Source organism: Pan troglodytes, chromosome 18, assembly GCF_028858775.2.
Source record: "Pan troglodytes isolate AG18354 chromosome 18, NHGRI_mPanTro3-v2.0_pri, whole genome shotgun sequence".
Lineage (NCBI taxonomy): Eukaryota > Metazoa > Chordata > Mammalia > Primates > Hominidae > Pan > Pan troglodytes.
The window spans coordinates 31,532,089-31,555,439 of NC_072416.2; the positions used below are offsets into that span (position 1 = coordinate 31,532,089).

At 43.1% G+C, this 23,351-nt stretch overlaps 1 protein-coding gene across 3 annotated transcripts in view; it reads right to left on the minus strand.

Moving 5' to 3' along the window:
- Window positions 1-22,841, minus strand: part of LOC745403 (otoancorin-like) — a 32,812-nt gene extending 9,971 nt beyond the window's left edge. For 2 of the 3 annotated variants that reach the window (XM_054669111.2, XM_054669113.2), the window contains exons 1-6: window positions 22,133-22,841; window positions 21,187-21,280; window positions 15,730-15,859; window positions 11,188-11,375; window positions 7,025-7,180; window positions 10-152 (exon numbers count right to left, since the gene is read on the minus strand). In XM_054669111.2, coding sequence (XP_054525086.1) covers window positions 10-152; window positions 7,025-7,180; window positions 11,188-11,375; window positions 15,730-15,826 — 584 coding nt within the window. In that variant the 5' untranslated portion in view covers window positions 15,827-15,859; window positions 21,187-21,280; window positions 22,133-22,841. The remainder of the gene's footprint in view (window positions 1-9; window positions 153-7,024; window positions 7,181-11,187; window positions 11,376-15,729; window positions 15,860-21,186; window positions 21,281-22,132) is intronic. The other variant, XM_054669112.2, reaches the window with a different exon arrangement.
- Window positions 22,842-23,351: the final 510 nt, after the last annotated feature.

The following is a 23,351-nucleotide window of genomic DNA, read 5'->3' on the forward strand; positions in this document are numbered from 1 at the left end:
TTTAGTTACCTGAATTCTGAGATCTTTATAAGTGGGATTTCAGTGATGTTTATAGCACACAGGGTTGCACCAAGTCCTACCAAATGAAAGCTCTTCAGGTCCTGGATACTGTATCCTGAATCATCCAGGTACCCTTGCAAAATGGATTCAGCCTAAAAAATAGTAAGAATAAAAGATAAACCATCCAGAAATGATCAAGGTCCCCAGGCCTGAGGGGATAAATAAGCTGTTGCTGTAGTCTCCTGACTGATCTCCCATCCTACTCCTCTGGAATCCCCACTCCAAACCATCCTGGCCTCTGCATCCAAGTTCATGTCCTTAAGATATACTTCAACTGAGTATGTCCCCTAATCTATGGAAGTGTCTTCAGGCAACGAATCTCTTACATCCTTCACCAATATTAAAGGCACTTGTGTCCTGTGTGTCTGCTGCTTATTTCCTTCAGTCACTCTTATGACCTTCAAACAGTTTGGACATACAACTTCTTCTGCATCAGGATCCAAACTTTTCCAGCATCTTTTTCCACAACGTTCCTTCTCCCTTTTTTTTTTTTTTTTTCATTTTTTGGAGACAGAGTCTTGCTCTGTCACCCAGGCTGGAGTGCAGTGGCACAGCTCGCTGCAACCTCCACCTCCCCAGGTTCAAGCAATTCTCGTGTTTTAGCCACCCAAGTAGCTAGAATTACAGGTGCACATCACCACATCTGGCTTTTTGTATTTTTTGTAGAGACGGGGTTTCACCATGTTGCCCAGGCTGGTATCAAACTCCTGACCTCAAGTGATCCACCCACCTCGGCCTCCCAAAGTGCTGGGATTATAGGCATGAGCCACCGCACCCAGCCTTTCCACAACCTCCAAAAAAACCTTATAATTTCCTGTCTCTTTGCCTTTGTTCAAACCAGTCCTTTCATCTGAAATGCCCTTCTGCACTTCCAAGTGCAGACATTCTTTTTTTTTTTTTTTTTTTGGTTCAACTCAAATGTCACCTTCTTCATGAGGTTTCAGCCAGAATGATTTTTTTCTTCCTCTATGGTCCTACAGAAATATGTTTACCCCTTCAATTCCAATGTTTACTCTTCAATTCCAAGAGTAGCACACAAAATGCTTTGGTGTTAAACTATTTTAAACTAAGCCTTGATTTAAGGCGGCTGACACATAAGTCTCCATAATTCTAGCACAGTGGCTATTCATCATTCATAACTTCCTCTGGAGAACCACCTCTCTTGTATTCCTGCTTCATGTGGTTCAGTCAAAGCTAACTGCACCAAGTTCCAGGAGTGATGAATTTCAATTCATACCTTAGCCTAGCTGCAGTCACTGGTTCTGGATTGGACATGTGATTTAACCAGAGTCAACCAGAACTTTGAGTGGAGCATTAGGGGAAGAGCTTTCTTTACTCTGGACTTGAACTTAGAAGGATATACACAAGGATCTGCTGGAACCTACCACATGCAGGCATAGAGCCTGTCTCTCAATGAAGCCAACACAAAGAAAAGCAAAGTTCAAAAACATGATAAGAGACAGATTCCCACCCAGAGTGTTGAAGATCCTGGATCCAGCTGTATCTGAACACTACCCCTGAACTTTCCAGTAATGGGAGTCAATAAATTCCTTTTTTTTTTTTTTTTTTTTTTTTTTTTTGAGACAAGGTCTCACTCTGTCACCCAGCCTGGAGTGCAGCGGCATGATCTCTGCTCACTGCAACCTCCCTCTCCCAGGTTCAAGCGATTCTCATGCCTCAGCCTCCCCAGTAGCTGGGATTACAGGCAGGCGTGAACATGCCTGGCTAATTTTTGTATTTTTAGTAGAGAAGTAGTTTCGCTGTTGGCCAGGCTGGTCTCAAACTCCTGACCTCAAGTGATCTGCCCATCTCAGCCTCCCAAAGTTCTAGGACTACAGGTATGAGCCACTGCACACTGCACCCAGCCCCTTTATTTGTTCAAGCCAGTTTGTGTTGGGTTTTCTGCCACTTGTAACTAAACATGTGCTGATTCATTTTATCTACCTATGTAGGACCTGAGGAGGCATCCAAGCCAATCCTATGAAGATCAGCTACAAAATAAAGTCTGGGCTGGGCACGGTGGCTCACACCTGTAATCCCAGCACTTTGGGAGGCCGAGGCAGGAGGATCACTTAAAGTCAGGAGTTTAAGACCAGCCTGGCCGACATGGTGAAAGCTTGTCTCTACCAAAAAAATACAAAAATTAGCCAGGTGTGGTGGCACGTGCCTGTGGTCCCAGCTACTTGGGAGGCTGAGGTGGGAGGATTGCTTGAGCCTGGGAGGTGGAAGTTGCAGTGATCCAAGATTGTGCCACTGCACTCCAGCCTGGGTGACAGAGTGAGACTCTGTCTCACAAAATAAAGTCTGGTTCCTTCAGTGCTCATGGGAGCAAGTAAAAGAGATTATAAGACCTCACAAGGCAAAGATGAGGAGATATCCAAGGACAGACCTCTAAGTGGAAGCGAAAATCACAGGCTATAGTCAATCTTCCCAACTCTCTTTGTTTTTTTTGTTTTTTGTTTTTTTTTTGAGACAGAGTCTCACTGTGTCACCCAGGCTGGAGTGCAGTGACATGATCTTGGCTTACTGCAACCTCCATCCCCCAGGGTTCAAGTAATTCTTATGCCTCTGACTCCCAAGTAGCTGGGATTACAGGCGCCCGCCACCACACCCAACTAATTTTTTGTGTTTTTAGTAGAGACAGGGTTTCACCATTTTGGCCAGGCTGGTCTCAAACTCCTGGCCTCAAGTGATCTACCCACCTCAGCCTCCCAAAGTGCTGGGATCACAGGCATGAGCCACCATGCCCAGCCCCCATCTCTGTTTAATGTTAGTCATCACCATCACACAATATAGATCATTAAGGTGTTGAGAGAAAGTGTTGAGGAAGATTGTGAAATGTTGCAATGAAATTCCATCTTCATGGGCTGGTGCTTCCCACCCCTCAGGTGTGTTTAAATGCTACCTACTCAGAGAAAACTGCCCTCTGGACTCTTTCATCTCAAACAGCCCTTCTTCCCACTATTCCCATGAGCACCTTGTCCATTTTCCGCATCACTTATCGTGATTTTTCAAATTTTTCACTTTGATTACTCACTTTTTTGTCTGTATCACCAAGTAGGCTCCCAAAAGAAAAGGACCATATCCAGGTAGTTTACCAATGAGTCCCCAGCACCTAGCATAATGCCTGCCACAGAGTAGGAGTTCAATAAGTACTCCTTGAGTAAGTAAATGAATGAATGAATGAATGAATGAATGAAACAACATCTGAGTGATGACTTACAAAAGTCGTGGGCAATATATATTATTTGACATGCTTCATTTTGCTGCCTTCATGTAATAGACTGGCTTCAGGAAGATTTCTCATGTTTCTGAAAATCGGACTGGTCAGTGTCCTCATCAAGTTGTCCTCCATGATTACAAAGCTCACAGCTACTATGGGGGCGGGGGATGCAGTGACACCATGCTTAGACTTATATGTCTTTGACTTAATGGGACTGTATATCCAAAGTGGTAATAGCTAACATTTATTGTAGCTAACATTTCTTGAGTGCATACTGTGTGCTGGCACCACTTTGACCACTTTACACATACTATCTCATCTAATCCTCCTAAATAACACTATGAGGTAAGTATTAATAGTATCCCTAGTTTGCAGATGAGCAAACTGAGGCAAGGAGAGGTTAAGTAACTAGGCCAAGATCACACAGCTAGAAAATGATCGTTCTGGCCAGGCGCCGTAGCTCCTGCCCGTAATCCCAGCACTTTGGGAGACAAAGGCGGGCAGATCACCTGAGGTCGGGAGTCGGAGACCAGCCTGACCAACATGGAGAAACCCCGTCTCTACTAAAAATACAAAATAAGCAGGGTGTGATGATGCATGCCTGTAATCCCAGCTACTCAGGAGGCTGAGGCAGGAGAATTGCTTGAACCCGGGAGGCAGAGGTTGCAGTGAGTGGAGATTACACTCCAGCCTGGGCAACAGGAGCAAAACTCATTCTAAAAAAAAAAAAAAGAAGAAGAAGAAAGAGAAAAGAAAATGATGGTTCTAGGATCAAAACCCAGGCAGTCTGATTCCAGGGCCTATACTCTTAGCCAGTGAAGGTGTTTGGCTATGGAGAAAAAATGGAGATTCAAGTTAGTTTTCAAATTTTTCTTATTAAGTCTTCACAATCAGGTTTCACTAGTTGACTCAGAGCAATTTGGGCTCCTCAACTATCAGGCACGCTCACTTTAAAATGAAAGTGCAAAAATACAATTTAAATGAAATTACTTTGAAGATATGGTATTAAATTGTCCTTGCCACTGAAACCCGGAAAATGCAAGCTCAGCCTGCAAGGTGATAAGTTAAAATAAATTTCCTTGAGTGATGAGACTAGTGTATATGTAATGATTCCAAGACAATTAATACCAACACTTTTAGGCAATATTAACCGTTGAAAAATGAATAGCTTTAAGATTTCAATCTCTCTGTTCATCCCTCTGGCTTCTATAATAGTTTCTTCCCTTATATTGGTTTTTGAGCTGAACTATCTGTTAATGTAGTTCCGTCAGGTCTGACTATTAATCTAGAAACATGCATTTAAGGTTGATTGGGAGCTTAAGTTGAAGAACTGACTACAAATGATACATGCAAGTGTTAGGTTTTCATATCCTCTTCAAACATATTGATAAATCTCACTGCCATCCATGAGAATTAAAATCGGTGCAAAGGGAAGGAGATACCCTAGTTTCCGGATGTATTTTTCTGTTTCTCCAAGACTGCAAATAGAATGATTTTAATAGCACAGTGTGATGTGGCACTTCTCAAACTAGTCAAAACCAGTTTTAGAGTCAAAGAACCATGGGATTATAGAATATCAGACTGGAAGGAACCTCAGATTGTTGGGGCTAACCCTCTCATCTTGCAAAGGAGGAGACTAACCCAGAGAAAGGGGCTGTAATGATGATGATAATGTTGATGATGACAATGCAATGATGTCAATATCAACATAAAAACAGCCAATTTTTATTGACTACTATGTACCAGACATTGTTCAAAATGTTTTCAAGTATTAACTCATGTAATCTTCATGGCCAGGATCTGCATGTTGCCCAGCTCCAGGGGTGCACCATTCACACTGTATTCTGTTTGAATGGCACCACTCAGAGTTATGAAACATGGCCACCATGATTACAAAAAGCTCAAAAGAGTAGGGGGACATTCATTGGTTTTGGCTGCTCAGCGTCCACACTTTTTCTTTGGAAAATTACCCTCTATTAGCTTCCTATTGCTACTCTACCAAATTACCCCAAACATAGTGGCTTTAAAAATACACGTTTATTCTCTTATAGTTCTGGAGACTGTATGTCCTAAAATGGACTAGAAGGATGGGTTCCTTCTGGGAGCTCTAAGAAGAATTCATTTTCTTGCTTTTTCTAGCTTCAAGAGGCCACCTGCATTTCCTTGGCTCATAGCCCCATCCTCCATCTCCAAAATCAGCAGCAGAGCACCTTCAGATCTCTTTCTAGGTCCCTCTGCTTCCATTATCATGTCACCTTCTCTATCTATGACCCTCCTTGCTCCTTCTTAAAAGGACCCTTGTGATTACATTGGGCCCACCCAAATAATCCAAGATAACCTCCCCATCTCAAGATCCTTAATCACATCTTCAAAGTCCCTTTTGCTCCATAAGTTAACATAGTCACAGCTTCCAGGGGTTCAGACATGGACATCTTTGGGGGACCTTAATCAGCCTACCACATATCCTTCCCCACTTGGCTCATGTGGTCATGAGATGGTGATAAGATGGACTCCGCTCCCTGATGCAGGCCTCGCCAACCAACATATTCAACCCCAGACCAGAGTGGTTGCTCAGGGGCGGGCAACTACATGAGTGGAGTCAATGCTGAGGCTTTTCCAAAAACTAATAAAGAAGAGGCACATTTTTATGGGCTTGTTAATTAGGTTGTATATAAGCCTAGTGCTGAAAATGACCACTGAGAGAGCTGCCTAAGAATGAAGATAACATGGAAGGGCTAACACTTCCCTTTCCAGCAGTACAGTGGATTAGACACCCTAAACTTCTCTCCCAATCAAAACAATTAAAATTCTGGGAAGAACTTCTTCTTTAGCCCATGAAGGATTAATTAACATAGGAATTGTCCACCCACCATAAACAACTAGAAAATTTAACAAAATATATAAGACAACTGCATCTGGATATGGAACAACAGAATCATAATCCCAGAAGAAGAAAAACAAACAAGATGAGCCTTAAAATTACCCTCACTTACTGCCAAAAAGCAGTTTCCAAGACATGGATCAGGAAGAGGAACCAAAACAAGCCCAGTGGCCCAGCTGAGTTGAGGATACAGAGATCCAAGTTCAGAGAGGCCACAGCACTTATCACTTGGGCAAAGTATTGGAGAGGAGGAAACTGCAGAGGGTTCCAGAAAGCTGCAGAGATGTCTAGTACTGACTGCTATTTTGCACATGCAAAGAGTGAAACTCCACATAGGCAGGAAAAGAGTCATCAGTAATCAGAAAGGATTAGGCTGAGCAACTTCCAGAGCTCATATGGAGCTGGAAATAGTTCACATTCTCACCAGCCAAAGTAGAGAGATCTTGAAATACATGGAGCATTAGGTAACATCCTCAAAGGAATCATGTCACAGTAATGATGATAAATTAACAACAGAATAAAGGTCACTCTGGTTTTACCCTAACAAAACTCAAAAGGAAGCATCAAAAGGATCAAGCTGATTTGAAAGTAACTTAAGTGTATGACAGAACAAAGCCCAATACTCTTCAAAGAAATACAACTAAATCAAATACTCAACAATGTAAAATCCACAATGCTCATCACCCAATCAAAATTGCTAGGCTTGCAAACAAAAAAAGAAAATATGACTCATAACTAAGAGAAAAATCAGTCAACAGAAACAGACTCAAAAATGACCATGATGAGGAAATTAGCAGTAAGGATATGAAGGCAGCTCTTATAAATATGGAATAGTTAAAGACCCAGAAACATCCACCCACCTGTCCCGGGGTCCATTCTGTTTGCCAGCTTAGGGAAGCCACAGTGTCTATGGAGCTGAGGTCCAGCTGCTCCAGCTCACTCTCATTAAGAGCCAGAGCAATGCACCCCAGGGAGACGATATGGTGTTCTCTCCAGTAAGATGGCATGTCCCAAACCTTTAGGCAAAAAAAGAAAATAGATTAGACTGAACACTGGTGGTGGTATTTACAATGATTTGAATGTTTGTGCCCCTCTAAAATGCATATGTTAAAACCTAATCTCCAATGTGATAGTATTGGAAGGTTGGGCCTTGGGAGATGATTAGGTCATAAGGGTGGAGCCCTCATGAGTGGGATTAGTGCCCTTGTAAAAGAGACCCCAGAGAGCTAGCTACAAGCTAGTCCCTTTCCACCATGTGAGGACACAGTGAGAAAGCACCATCTATGAAAAACAAGTCCTTACCAGATACTGGATCTGCCAGTGCTTCAATTTTTGATTTCTCACCCCCCAGAACTGTGAGAAATAAATTTCTGTTTATAAGTTACCAGTCTATGATATTTTGTTATAACAGCCTGAATGGACAAAGGCAGTATCTAAAATAGACATAAGGAGGCTAGGTGCAGTGGCTCACACTTGGAATCTCAGCATTTTTGGAGGCCAAGGCATGCAGATCACATGAGGCCAGGAGTTCAAGACCAGCCTGGCCAACATAACGAAACCCTGCCTCTACCAAAAATACAAAAAAAAAAAAAAAAAAAAAAATTAGCTGTGCATGGTGGCGCACACCTGTAATCCCAGCCACTTGGGTGGCTGAGGCACAAGAGTCACTTGCAGAAGTTGCAGTTAGCCAAGATGGTGCCACTGTACTCCAGCCTGGGTGACAGAGCGAGACCCTGTCTCAAAGAAATAAAAATAAAACAGACATAGGGAAACCTATTGTGCAGCATGGTGACCACAGTTGATAATAATGTGTTGAATGGTTGAAAATTGTGAAGAGAGTAGATGTTAAATATTCTCAAAACAAAAACTGACAACGGACAAGTATGAAAGGTGATTGACATGTTAGCTTGCTTTAACCATTCCCCAATGTATACATACATCAAAACATCATATTGTATATATGTATACACCATAAATATATATAATTTGTATTTGTCAACTATCCCTTAATAAAAAATAAATAAAAATTAAAAAGACATAGGGTAAATCTTAATATAAAACTCTCTTTTAAATCAATAATAAAAAGATGACTATATTTGTTTTAAAAAAAGATAGACAAAAGACATCAACAAGGAATTCACAAAAGAAAAATTAAATGTATGGGGAAAAGTTTATTCTCAGTCATAATTAAAGAAATATACATTAAAAACAATCAGACCATGTTGATTCATCACATGTCAAGAAGTATAAAGACTTATCACCATTTACGATACTGGAAAGATACAAGGTAAGGGATACCCTCATTTGTTGTAGTTGAGAATATAAGTTGGTACATACTCTTGAGAGGGCAATTTGGCTATCTGTATCAAAAGCTTTTAAAGTATTTATATTCTTTGACCCAGAAATTCCACCTGTGGGAATTTAGCCTGAGTAAATGAGACAAGTACCCAACAGTATATGTATAAAGGCATACATTGAGGCACTTTTTTAATGCAACCTGAAAGTCTAACAATTAGCTAAATAAATAAGAACTAACCATAAATAAAATGAAGTTGCCCCTGTGGATACCTCCACCAAAGATTGGTTCCAGGACTTCTTAAAGATACCAAAATCCATGGATATTCAAGTCCCTTATATAAAATAGTGTAGTATTTGCATATAACCTATGCATATCCTCCTGTATACTTTAAATCATCTCTAGATTACTTATAATACCTGATGCAATATAAGTGCTATGTAAATATGTACAAAATGTTATGTCAAAAATGCTACTGTATTTTTATGTGTATTGTTTTTTATTGTTATATTGTTATTTGGAGCATTTTTTCTAAATACATTCTACCTGAGGTTGGTTGAATCTGCAGATGTGGAACCCATTGATATGGAAGGCTAATTGTATTACAAAGCTATTTAAAATACTGATATAGGCTAGATGCTGTGGCTTACGCCTGTAATCCCAACACTTTGGGAGGCCAGGCAGACAGATCACTTGAGGTCAGGAGTTCGAGACCAGCCTGGCCAACATTGTGAAACCCCATCTCTACTAAAAATACAAAAATTAGCCGGGCACGGTGGTGGATGCCTGTAATCTCAGCTACTTGGGAGGATGAGGCAGGAGAATTGCTTGAACCTGGGAGGCAGAAGTTGCAGTAAGCCAAGACCACACTATTGTACTCCAGCCTGGGCAACAAGAACAAAACTCCATCTCAAAAAATAAATAAATAAATAAAATACTGACATAGATGTACATTTTGGATATGAAAAAATATGCAGTCTGTACTGTTGGGTGTAGAAAGCAAGTTATTGAATAGTAGGTAAGTATAATATCATTTTTGTAAAACATGAGATATATGTATGAAATAGATAAAATAATATTTTTTATATACATAGTTTTGGAGTGTGGTAAGCTTCAAGTGAATATACCAAAATATCAACAGTGCTTATCTGCTGAACAGTGCTTATCAAAATATCAACAGTGAGTAAAAGATTATCACTGATTTTCTTCTTTATTATTTTCTGACTTTTCTACAATAAACTTGAAGTACTCATATAATACATAAATACAGTTATATTTATAATTTTAAGACATTGAATTGTTTAACCCTTGAGGGTAACTAGATATTCCACAACCATGTAAAGAGCTAAAACAGGGCTGGGTGCAGTGGCTCATGCCTGTAATCCCAGCACTGTGGGAGGCCAAGGTGAGCAGATCTATTGAGGCTAGGGGTTTGAGACAAGCCTGGCCAAACAAACCCCGTCTCTACTAAAATACAATTATTAGCCAGGCATGGTGGCTTGTGCCTGTAGTCCCAGCTACTCAGGTGGCTGAGACACAAGAATCACTTGAACCCGGGAGGCAGAGTTTGCAGTGAACCACAGATCACGCTGCTGCACTCCAGCCTGTACGAGAGAGCAAGACTCTGTCTTAAAAGAAAAAGAAAAAAAAAGAAAGAAAAGCTAAAACAGGCCACAAAGGGACCTTTTCCTTTTATTTATTTATTTGAGACAGAGTCTCGCTCTATCACCAGGCTGGAGTGTAGTGATGCAATCTCGGCTCACGGCAACCTCCGCCTCCCGGGTTCAAGCAATTCTCCTGCCTCAGCCTCCCGAGTAGCTGGAACTACAGGTGCATGCCACCACACCCGGCTAATTTTTGCATTTTGAGTAGAGATGGGGTTTCACCATGTTGGCCAGGCTGGTCTCGATCTCTTGACCTCGTGATCCGCCTCCCAAAGTGCTGGGATTATAGGCATGAGCCACTGCACCCAGCCTATTTTTATTTATTTTTGAGACAAGGTATCAGCTCTGACGCCTAGGCTAGAGTGCACTGGCGCAATCTTGGCTTACTGCAACCTCCACCTCCCGGGTTCAAGCCATTCTCCTGCCTCAGCCTCCTGAATAGCTGGAACTACAGGCACATGACACCACGCCTGGCTAATTTTTGCATTTTGAGTAGAGACAGGGTTTCACCATGTTGGCCAGCCTGGTCTCGAACTCCTCACCTCCCGTGATCCGCCCGCCTCGACCTCCCAAAGTGTTGAGATTACAGGCATAAGCCACTGCACCCAGCCAACAAAGGGACCTTCTTAAAGATGGAAAGCTACTTCCAGTCCTCTTTTTACTCCTTTCTGTTATATTTTCAGACAAATTTGCAAATGATTCTGAGAAAACCTGCTGTGAGCAGCAGCTGGGGCTCTCCAGGTGAAGGAATAAAGCCTAATTCCTGCAAACCACCTTGGTCAGAGGCACAGGGACATCCACAGAACTTGATTCACTGAGCATCTGCTAGATGCCAAGACACATCTCATCCCATTCTCTGCCACAGCCCGAAGAGGGAGGAACTGGAAATTTCCTCCTTTCTCAGATAAGGAGATCACAATATCACTGAGCTGATGCAGTAAAATTTCAAGATGATGTATGGGAAAACTGCTCGAGGAGGGCTCTATGTGCAGAAATGCTGAACTGGTTTTGGTGTTTTTCTTTTTTCCTCTGTTTAATGTTTCCTCCCTGAGGTGGGCTTCACCTGTATTGCTTTCTCCTTCAGGGTCATCAGCTGAGGCCGGCTGAAACCCTGGACAGCTCCCAGCAGTTCCACAGTCCTGATGAATGTGTCTTCCTCCATGCACCGCAGGTCCTCCAGGGCCCAGCAGGCATTGGCTTCGGCCAACTTGAAGATGTCATCAGAAGAGGGGGCCACGACTCCATGGCAACCTGAAGAAAGGAGAGATGCAGGGAAGGAGAAGAGGAAAGAGAATTTCAGGAAATGTTAGTGTATTGAAATGAGTAACATTCTTCGCCAGTCAGATTTATGCATGGAAGGGACTACAGAGTAAAAGCAGAGAGCAGGAGCCCAGGGACCAGTTTGAATCCCACTTCTGCCATTTCTTGCTAATTACTGGGTAACAAAGTCATGGAAATGCCAGCTTTTTGCACATCCACATGCACAAACTAGGAGCAGAGCAACATTACAATTAAACTACAAATTCCTTGAGGGCAGTAAGAGCTGGTGGTGAACAGTCCTGACTTTCGATTCAAATCCAAGGCTATTTAACCTCGCTGTATTTCAGTTTTCTTGTCTATAAAATGGAAATAAAATCACCTCATAGGATGGTTGTGAAAACTAAATGTGTTATATGTAAAGCACTTAGAACAGTGCCACGCATACAGTAAGCACTCGATACACAATTTCTGTTGCCTATCTTACCCCCTATGCCTTTGAGTTTGCAACCCAGCATAAAGATTCCAAAATTATGCAGCAGCCTTCCTATAAAAATGGGAAGATGGGCTGCGCGGTGGCGCATGTCTTTAATCCCAGCACTTTGGGAGGCCAAGGCAGAAGGATCACTTGAGCCCAGGAATTCAAGACCAGCCTGGGCAGCATGGTTAGACCTCACCTCTAAAAAAAAAAAACTACAAAATATTAGCTAGGCATGGTGCCACATGCCTGTAGTCCCAGCTACCCAGCAGGCTGAGGTGGGAGGATCACCTGAGCCTGGGAGGTCAAGATTGCAGTGAGCTGTGATCACACCTACTCTCCAGCCTGGGTAATGGTGAGACCCTGTGTCAAAATAAAATAAAAAATAAAAACCAGGAAGATGAGTTGCTGTCCATGAAAATCATAGTGGAGGTTGTGGCTTTCCCATCCCAAGAGAAAAGAGAAATGAGCCCATTGCATTTCTCTTGGCAACAGGAAAAACATCCATTTCGGTCTTTGAATAATGTGAACCTTACCTACTCAAACCAGTTACCAACCAACATGCAAGTGAGATATTGTCGTTGCTGGATCTGATGTGCCCAACCTGGGAGAAAACTCTAGGATCCTTAAGAGCAACCCTGGATTTCTTATCTTAGCAGCAGACCACCACTGATGCTGACAGATGCACCAACCCCACCCAAGGCCAGGGTATTTCCCGAGCCCCATGGCCTCTCTCTTCTCATTGCACCTTCAATGGAAATTCACTGCATTCCAATCAAGAAGCAAAAGTAGACCAGATCAAAGATGCCAGTTGTGGTCCTCAAACATCTTTATCATAAGCCACTTGGAGAGGACTAAAGACTCATCCCTCCCTAGGCCAACCCCCAGCCCACCCTCTAGTGAAAACAACATCAGTGATAGCACAGAACTAGAGAGGGCAGAATGGTTGACTAGTATATCAGGAACTTGGTCTTATCACTGTGTCTGTCCAGGGCTTAGAATAGAGCCTGGTACATAGTAGGTGTTCAGCAAATATCTGTGGAGTGAGTGAACACACACACACAAATTAATATAAAACCAAGCGGTAATTCTGCTAATCCATTAATCACTAAAGCACAGCAGCAATTAATACCCAGAACCAACTAAAGAACACTCAAACTATGCACTGATACCAGAGCTTCCTTCCCCTGAGCATGGAAAGCCTTATTTTGTGTACCACATGCACACAGTAAGAGCTCTGCAATATGATGACATGGACTGCTAGACCTTGAGGGCAGTGGGAGCCAGTGGTGGTCACCACCAGCTTTGGGTACAAATCCAAGAACTGCCATTTACTAACTCTGTGACTTTAGACAAGTCCCTTAGTCTCCTAAGCCCCAGTTTCCTTCATTTAAAAAACAAGAGAACACCCAAGCCTGGAAATCTGCAGCCCTAAATGGGAATAGGGATTCCCGTTTTCACGCCCAAATGTTAGGTTTTGGCCTGCCACATCCCACTATCCTGTACCCATATAAACCCCAAACCCCAGGCTCCATGAGCATACAAGCAGATGAGCAGATGAATAGAAGAGAAGAGGAGCAGAAGAGCAGCATGGCAGAGAAAGGAGCATCTGAAGGCCAAGAAGAGTTTGGCTGGGGACAGTTGGAGAGGAGATTGGTCACAGGACAGCCAAACTCCAGGGGAAGATCACCTTCCCACTCCATCCCCTTTCTAGCTCCCCATCCATCCCACCGAGAGCCACCTCCATTACCCAATAAAACCCCACATTCACCAAGAAAAAAAAACAAAACGGGAGAACAAGATAATGCATGGAGGAATAATCACCCAAGGTAGACATAAATCCAATTGTGATATTTCTTTGCTCGATGTCACACGATTCCTCCACCCAGAGTAAAAGCCAAAGTCATTAGGGTTTCCTTTAACAGTCACTACATGGCTGGCCTTGTCTCTCACTCCCCTCCAAACACACTGGCCCTTACCTCCCACTCATGGAAGTGGTCCTGTCGCACTCTCTGCCTGGAAGACTCTAATTGAAAATATCCACATGGCCCACTCTCCCTTGGGTCTTCATTCAAATGTCACCTTCTCAATAAGACGTTCCTTCATGATTCTCTTTTCACATGACAGTCCCCTCTCAACACTCGTGGTGCATTCCCTTGCTTTATTTTCCTTCTTGGCACTTTTCATACAATATACCATATATTTTACTTATGTATGGAAATTTATTGTCTTGCTACCCTCCATTTGAAAGTAAGCTCTTTATTTACAAAATTGGTGCTTAACGAATATTTGTTGGGTGGATGAAAGCAAGCACTGACTGTCAACTACTATCATTGGGGGTGATTAACTTTGTCTCCTCATGCCTGGCCCCAGTCTGCACTTAGTAGGTGCATGGTAATAATAATAAAATATCTAACACTTGGACAGGCATGGTAGCTCACATCTATAATCCCAGCACTATGGGAGACCAAGGCAGGAGGATCACTTGAGGCTCAGAGTTCAAGATCAGCCTGGGCAACACAGCAAGACCCTATCTCTACAAAAAAATAAAAAATTATCCAGATGTGGTGGTGCATGCCTGTAGTCCCAACTACTTGTGAAGCTGAGGTGGGAGGATCCCTTGAGTCCAGGAGGTCGAGGCTGTAGTGAACCATGATTGCACCACTGCATTCCAGCCTGGGTGGCAGAGCGAGGCCCTGCCTCTATAAAATCAAATTTTAGGCCGGGGGCAGTGGCTCACACCTGTAATCCCAGTATTTCAGGAGGCCAAGGCAGGTGGATCACCTGAGACCAGCGTTCAAGACCAGCCTGGCCAACATTGTGAAACCCCATCTTTACTAATAATACAAAACTTAGCCAGGCGTGGTGGCACATGCCTATAATCCCAGCTAGTCAGGAGGCTGAGGCAGGAGAGTTGCTGTAATCTGGGAGGTGGAGGTTGCAGTGGGCCGAGATCATGCCACTATACTCCAGCCTGGGTGACACTCCAGCAAGACTCCATCTCAAAAAATAAAAAAAATCAAATTTTAAAAATATCTAGTACTTATTAAAGATCTGCTACATGCCAGGCATTCCTGTAAGCATGTTTCTGGGTTTAAACCCATTAATTCTCACAATAACCCAGTGAGGTAGAGACTTTCATTATCCCCATTTGATAAAGGATGAAAACTGAGGCACACAGAGGTTAAAGAGCTTACCCAAAGCCACACAGCCAGTAAGTGGCAGACTCAGGAGTGAAATCTAGCCAGCCCGGCCCTGTCACTGCTATGTTAAACCACTAATCCATGTTGGTCCTTTAAGTCAATCCTACTGAAATGTTTGTTACACATATTCACGCATTAAACCTACTAGCCTGGGTATGGAGTATGGGACATGATTCCACGTCACTTTACAAAAGTGTAACTCTTTTTTTTTTTTTTTTTTTTTTTTTTTGAGACAGAGTCTCGCTGTCACCCAGGCTGGAGTGCAGTGGTGCCATCTCAGCTCACTGCAACCTTCATCTCCTGGGTTCAAGCAATCCTTGTGTCTCAGCCTCCTGAGTAGCTGGGACTACAGGTGTGCACCACTACACCCGGCTAATTTTTGTGTTTTTAGTAGAGACAGGGTTTCGCCATGTTGGCTGGGCTGGTCTTGAACTCCTGACCTCAAGTGATCTGCCCACCTCAACCTCACAAAGTGCTAGGATTACAGGCTTGAGCAACCGCACCTGACCCAAAAGTGTAATTCTTTTGCCTATAGATTTTGTCATTCTATTGCTTTGCAGACATTTCATCCAGTTCCCTGCATAAGGAGGCCTCTTGATGTCAGGGATCCTGCCCAAAACATTAATTACTATGTCAGCAATGGCTCAGATACCCTGAAAACACTCACTAGGCATAGGGTCAGAGCTGGGGATCTTATCACTGCTGTTCCGAACAGATTGAAAGACAGCCCAGAGGAATTCTTTAGGGGGCAGGGTCCTGGCCATCTTGGAAGCTGCTTGCAGAAGGATCTCAGGAAACTGTGTGAAAGAAGATGAAAGAAGAGGAATAATAATTAAAACCCCTTAAATACAGATTGAAATTAGAGTTGAAACTGTCACACTACTTACTGCCTTCATTCTTTGTTATAGCAACTTCTCATATAAATCTATTCCCTAGTCCCACTAATGTGGTCTCTATAAAGAATCCTATAAAATGATACTCAACTTCAATAAAAATCCAATAAAGTCTAAAAAACATAAGTAAATCACTTTTCACCCATCAGATTGTCAAAAATAAAATAAAGTGCTAATACTTAATGCTGGGCACATTCATTTTTCCGTGGGACTGTCAAACTGTGCACTATTAGCAGAGCAATCTGGTAATATCGACAAAAAAATGTAGGTTAGGCCAGGTGTGGTGGCTCATACTTGTAATCCCAGCATTTTGGGAGGTCAAGGTAGGCAAATCACTTGAGGTCAGGAGCTCAAGACTGGCCTGGCCAACATGGTGAAACCCCATCTCCACTAAAAATACAAAAATTAGCCAGTCGTGGTGGCATGAGCCTGTCATCCCAGCTACTTAGGAGGCTGAGACAGAAGGATCACCCGAGCCCAGGAGGCTGAGGTTGTAGTGAGTCGAGAGCATGCCACTGCACTCCAGCCTGGGTGATGGGAGTAAAACCCTGTCTCAGAAAAAAACAAAAAAAAGTATGTGTACCTACCCCTTTTATGGTTTGGTGCTATTTCAAAGTTTTTACTAAACTTTATATTTGATATAGTTTGGATGTGTACCCCACCCAAATCTTATTGAAATGTAATCCCCAGTGTTGGAGGTGGGGCCCAGTGAGAGGTGATTGGATCATGGGGGCAGATTTCTCATGAATGGTTAAATACAATCCCCTTGGTACTGTCCTCACAATAGTGCGTGCGTTCTCTCGAGATCTTGTTGTTTAAATGCATGTAGCACCTCCCCCATCACGCTCTTGCTCCTGTGTCGGCCAAGTAAGATGTGTCTGCTCCCCCTTCGCCTTCCGCCATGATTGTAAGTTTCCTGAGGCCTTCCCAGAAGCTGGGCAGATGCCAGCATCATGCTTCCTGTACAGTCGGCAGAGCCATGAGCCAATCAATCCTCTTTTCTTGTCTCTTTTTTTTTTTTTTTTTCAGAGTCTTGTTCTGTTGCTCAAGCTGGAATACAGTGGTGTGATCTCCACTCACTGCAACCTCCACCTCCCAGGCTCAAGTAATTCTCGTGCCTGAGCCTCCTGAGTAGCTGGGATTACAGGCATGCAGCACCAAGCCAGGCTAATTTTTTTTTTTATTTTTATTGTAGACAAGGTTTCACTATCTTGGCCTGGCTGGTCTCAAACTCCTGGCCTCAAGTGATTCGCCCACCTCGGCCTCCCAAAGTGCTGGGATTATAGATGTGAGCCACTGTGCCTGGCAGTGTTTGTTTGTTTGTTTAGACAGAGTCTCGCTCTATCACCCAGGCTGGAGTGCGGGGCACGATCTCGGCTCACTGCAAGCTCCGCCCCCCGGGTTCACGCCATTGTCCTACCTCAGCCTCCCGAGTAGCTGAGACTACATGCGCCCACCACCATGCCCGGCTAATTTTTTGTATTTTTTAGTAGAGACGGGGTTTCACCCTCTTAGCCAGGACGGTCTCAATCTCCTGACCTCGTGATCTGCCCGCCTCGGCCTCCCAAACTGCTGGGATTGCAGGCATGAGCCACTGCAACTGGCCCTTTTCATTTTTTTTTTTTTAATTTAACTTTTATTTTAAGTTCAGGGGTACATGGCAGGTTTGTTATATAGGTAAGCTTGTGTCATGGAGGTTTGTTGTACAAATTATTTAATCACCCAGGTATTAAGCCTAGTACCCATTAGTTATTTTTGCTGATCTTCTCCCTCCTCCCACCCTTCACTCTCCAATAGGCCCCAGTATCTGCTGTTCCATTCTATGTGACAACGTGTTCTCATCATTTAGCTCCCACTTATAAGTAAGAACATGCGGTATTTGGTTTTCTGTTTCTGCATTCGTTTGCTAAGGATGATGGCCCCCAGCTCCATCTATGTCCCTGCAAAGAACACGATCTCATTCTTTTTTATGGCCACATAGTATTCCATGTAAACCTCCTTTCTTTATAAATTACCCAGTCTCAGGTATTTCTTTAAAGCAATGCAAGAACTGCCTAACACAGGTCAGGTGCGGTGGCTCACACCTGTAATCCTAGCACTTGGGAGGCCCAAGCAGGCAGATCACCTGAGGTCAAGGGTTCAAGACCAGCCTGGCCAACACGGTGAAACTCCGTTTCTACAAAAAATACAAAAATTCACTCGGCGTGGTGATGTATGCCTGTAATCCCTGCTACTCAGGAGGCTGAGGTGGGAGAATCACTTGAACCCAGGAGGCGGAGGTTGCAGTGAGCCGAAATCGTGCCACTGCATTCTGGCCTGGGCAACAGAGCTAGACTCCATCTCAAAAAAGAGAAAGAAAAAAAGAATTGCCTAACACAACATTTGTCATGAAAAGGAGGTGAAGAAGGGTTGTCTCAACATCCTGGGTGGAGACTAGCAATGAGGGGACTTAGGGGACTTTGGGTTGCCTTGGAGAAAGTGCCATGTCTCATCTAGAACGAATACACTTTGTCAAGACTCGGGATTTTATTAGAAGGCCTGTCCATGGGCCCAGATAATCCATCAGGCTCTACAAACAGCTATGCCTCACTGGGTCCCAGCTCACCCAGAGAGCAAGCCTCTCAGCCTATGTAGCTCCCCTTTCTAGTCTCATCTTCAGAATTAGAGTCACAGTCTAGGCCAGCAGTTCTCAACCCTGGCTGTACCTAAGAGTCACCTGGGACACCCAGAGCCAGCCCCTAAAGATTCTGACTCAGTCGGGCTGGGCTGGATACCATGGATTGGTCCCTCTTGGAATCTCCCCAGATGATTCTAATGTGCAGCTGAGGCTGAAGGCAACCACTCTAAGACAGTTAACTTTTAGAAAGCAATGTGCATAGCGGAGTGAATGGCATTTTCCATTTTGTATTTTGTAAAGAAGAGTGTGTGTATGCTCTTGTGTTTTTAGTAGAGACAGGGTTTCGCCATGTTGGCAAGGCTTGTTATATAGGTATTTTTATCCCTATATAAAACTTGTTATATAGGTATTCAGGATATTTCTGAAAGGATGCAGAAGAGATTGGGGACAGCAATTGCCTCTGAAGAGGGAGGCTAGGGAACTAGAAGTCTGGGGTGGGAGGGAGACTTGCTTCTCATCCTATTACCTTTGGTGCGATTGGGATTTGTTAACCAGGAGCATGTATTACTTGTTTTATTAAACATTTCCAGTATTTAAAAAAAGAGTATACAGAATAATACAACAAAACACCCATGTCCTCACAACCCAACTTAAGAAATAAAACATCACAATATAAATAATAAGTCCCTCCTTCACTCTTTGCCTTTCTCCTTCCCCAGAAGTAACTGTCACTCTGAATTTGGCATTCACTTTTACACTTCTCTTACATATAAACTTGGCTTACATTTGCTTTAAATTAATTCAGCTACTATTTATCTATTTACTTTGTATCCTACTATAGATATTCTTTTGCAATCTGGGTTTTTTTTTAACTCTACACTGTGTTTTTGAGATTTCACAGTGTTGATACAAGACTTTTTCAATTTCAGAAGTTGATTTTTTTAAGATTAGATAGATATATGGATGTTCTCACTGATATGTGGGAGCTAAACTATGAGGACCCAAAGGCATAAGAATGATACCATGGACTTTGGTGACTTGGATGGAAGAGTGGGAGGGGCCAAGGGATAAAAGACTACAAATATGTTGCAGTGTATACTGCTCAGGTGATGGGTGCACCAAAATCTCACAAATCACCACTAAAGACCTTACTCATGTAACCAAACACCACCTGTACCCCAATACCTTATGGAAAAATAAAAATAATAATAAACATCTAAACATAAGAAAAACAAGGAAGGAAAAAAAATAGATGGATATATAACATTTGTGCATCAGGGCCGGGCATGGTGGCTCACGCCTGTAATCCCAGCACTTGGGAGGCCGAGGCGGGCAGATCACTTGAGGCCAGGAGTTCAAGACCAGGCTGGCCAACATGGTGAAGCCCCATATCTACTAAAAATATAAAAATTAGCTGGGCATAGTGACAGGGGCCTGTAATCCCAGCTACTCGGGAGGCTGAGGCAGGAGAATCACTTGAACCCAGGAAGCAGAGGTTGCAGTGAGCCGAGATTGCATCACTACACTCCAGCCTGGGCAACAGAGGGAGACTCCATCTCAAAATAAAATAAAATAATAAAATAAAAATAAACATTTGTGCATCAACTGCTTATAACTATATATTCAGACATCCAGAATATGATTTTACTGTGACTGGACTTCAGAATGTGTGCTGCGTGTGATCCTAGGTGAAGTTGTGTGTGTTCAGGCCCTGCTGAGCATGTGTGTCCATGTGCACCTTGTGCCTGCAAGTGCAGGTATGAGAGTGTGTGGATGTGCTTTGTGGGGTATCTGATTGTCATTCAGCAAACATTCACTCCTTTCCTGCCCTCCACCTCCATGGAAGGAGACTCCTTCCTGCCCCATTAAAGTTGGTCTTGGTCATGTAACTTACTTTGGCCATTGGAGTGTGGCAGAAGTGACAGCGTGCCAATTTCCAACCTAGGACTTAAGGAGAATTGTACTTATCCCTTCCCTTTTTTGGTAGTTTCACACCTTCATGGTGAGAAAAACAAGTTCTAGAGCAGGGCTGCCCCAGTGACCCACAAATCAGGCAGCAAGAAACATATGTGAATTGTTCTATGCCCTTGAGATTGTGTGGCTTTGTTATGCAGCACAAATGACTAACTCATGCTTATTTTGCAGGACCCTTGGCCTAGACTGTCTAACTTCTGGGGCCTTACTCCTAGAAAAGTGTCATGCCCAAATGTAATGATGAATAAAGACTTGTTATTGGATTAAATGCGCTTGCACATGTGACTGCATACACTGGACATACATGTGCATGTGCATAGGGCACCAGCCAGTGTGAGAGCCAGAACAGGCGTGCGTGTGAGATGTACACTAATAGCAGAGTGGTAGCTAAGTAATATCTGTCTGCACACATCTGCCTGGGGGGCCACACAAAAGGGCCTGAGTTCATTTATCTGTGGACTCACTCCCTTTTCCAGAACCTTGCACATCCTGGAATGGAGCTGGAAACATCTTAGCCCTTGGAGGCAGGGAGGAAGCTTCCAGAACCATAGACAGCAGTAAACCCAATGCTGTATAACTGACCACACTTTCTCTCCCCTTCAAACTCCTTCAGCCTTCTTAAGATGGAGCACAACATTACCTTTGTGGCTATAGAGCTTAATTCATCTCCTGAGAAAAGTACTAGAAAGGGTCCCAAGTCCTTCGTGGTCTCGGCTGTCCAGTGCTGAGGGAGTCTAAAAAGAGATAATAACCAGTAAAGTGAAAAAACATGCTGTGGTGGACATCTGTTGCCTTTTCCCCCAGCACCCTTTTTTTCAGGAACAGATTGTCTTATACTCATGTCAATCACATGGTCCCACTTCCTTGACCGAGAAAATTGGCATGTGATGCAGGCTGACCAATCAGAGTCATCCCTGGGAGTTTTGATGGAACTATCAGAGAAGCTCTCCTTTCTCTGGTATCTCTGGCAGTAGGGGAGGATATTGGAGGACATTCATATTACCAAGTGGAAAAAGTAAAGACCACACCAAGGAACACAGAGCTGAGGGATGGGAGGAACATATTCCTGATGATATCATTTGAGACATGGGATTCAGCCATGCCTGAAGACCACCAGTGGAGTTTCCCGTTACATTCCATTCCTGAATTCAATACATTCCCATTCTCTTTAGTTTGAATTAAATTATTGAATTTCTGCCATTTACATCACAGTGTTTCCTTCTTCTCCCTCCTCAATAGAAGAGTAATTATATATTTCTTCCTTTTACTTTACCATAACAGTCTTCTCTTAGAATAAGAAAAAACCTTTCTCTTGAACTTGGCAGGATAAAATAAAGGCACTGACCCAGAATCCACTGTTATTCTTGTATAGATCATAAATGCCTACAGTGAAGAGCATTACACTATCTTTGGTGACATCTCTAAAGGAGGTCTGCCCAATTAGCAGTGACAGCTGGTGGGAATGCAAAATCATACAGCCACTTTGGAAGACATTTTGGTGGTTTCTTACAAAAGCAAACATGTTTTTGCCATATAACCCAGCAAACACACTCTTTGATATTTACACAAAGGAGTTGAAAACTTACGTCTACATGAAAACCTGTATATGGATGTTGATAGCAGCTTTATCCATAATTGCCAAAACTTGGAAGCAACCAAATGTCCTTCTGTAGGTGAATGGCTAAATAAACTGTGGTTCATTAAGACAATGAAATATGATTCAGCACTAAAAAGAAATGAGCTATCAAGCCAAAAAAAAGACCTGGAGAAAACTTAAGTGCATATTACTAAGTGAAAGAAATCTATCTGAAAAGGCTATCTACTGTATGATTCCAAATATATGATATTCTAGAAAAGGCAAAAGTATCAGTGGTTGCCAGGAATTAGGAGTAAGAGAGGAATGAACAGGCAAAGCCCAGAAGGATTTTTAGGGCAGTGAAAATACTCCGTATGATACTATAATGGTGAATACATGTTATTATATACTTGTCTGAACCCATAGAATGTAAAGCACCAAGAGTGAACCCTAATGTAAAATATGGACCTTGGATGATAATGAGAATCCAATGACGATAATGTCAACATAGGTTCATCAGTTCTAACAAATGTACAACTTTGGTGGGGGATCATGGGGAGCTTATGCGTGTATGGGGTCAGAGGGATATGGGAAATCTCTATCTTCTCCATTTTTCTGAGAACCTAAAACTAGTCTTAAAAATAGTCTCTAGGGTGAGGCATGGTGGCCCATACCTATAATCCCAACACTGTGGGAGGCTTAGGTGGGTGAATCCCTTGAGCCCAGGAGTTCAAGACCCACCTAGGCAACATGGTGAAATTCCATCCCTTAAAAACAAAAAATACAAAAATTTAGCTGGGTACAGTGATGTGCACCTGTGGTCCCAGCTACTTGGGAGGCCGAGGTGGGAGGATCACCTGAGCTCAGGGAGGTTGAGGCTGCAGTGAGCTGAGATCGCCCTCCTACACTCCAACCTGGGCAACAGAGCCAGACCTTGTCTTAAAAAAAAAAAAAAAAAAAATTCTGGGTTTCTGGCATTTCAAAAAAAAAAAAAAAAAAAAAGGAAAGGTCAGGGCACATGGCTGCTACAGTCCTCTATCAAGCAATGTGCCACAGCAGGGGTCCCTGACCCCTGGGCCATGGACATGTACTGGTCTGTGGCCTGTTAGGAACTGGGCCACAGAGCAGAAGGTGAATGGTGGGTAACAATTGAAGCTTCGTCTGTATTTCTGGCTGCTCCCCATTGCTTGCATTGCTGCCTGAGCTCTGCCTCCTGTCAGATCAGCAGC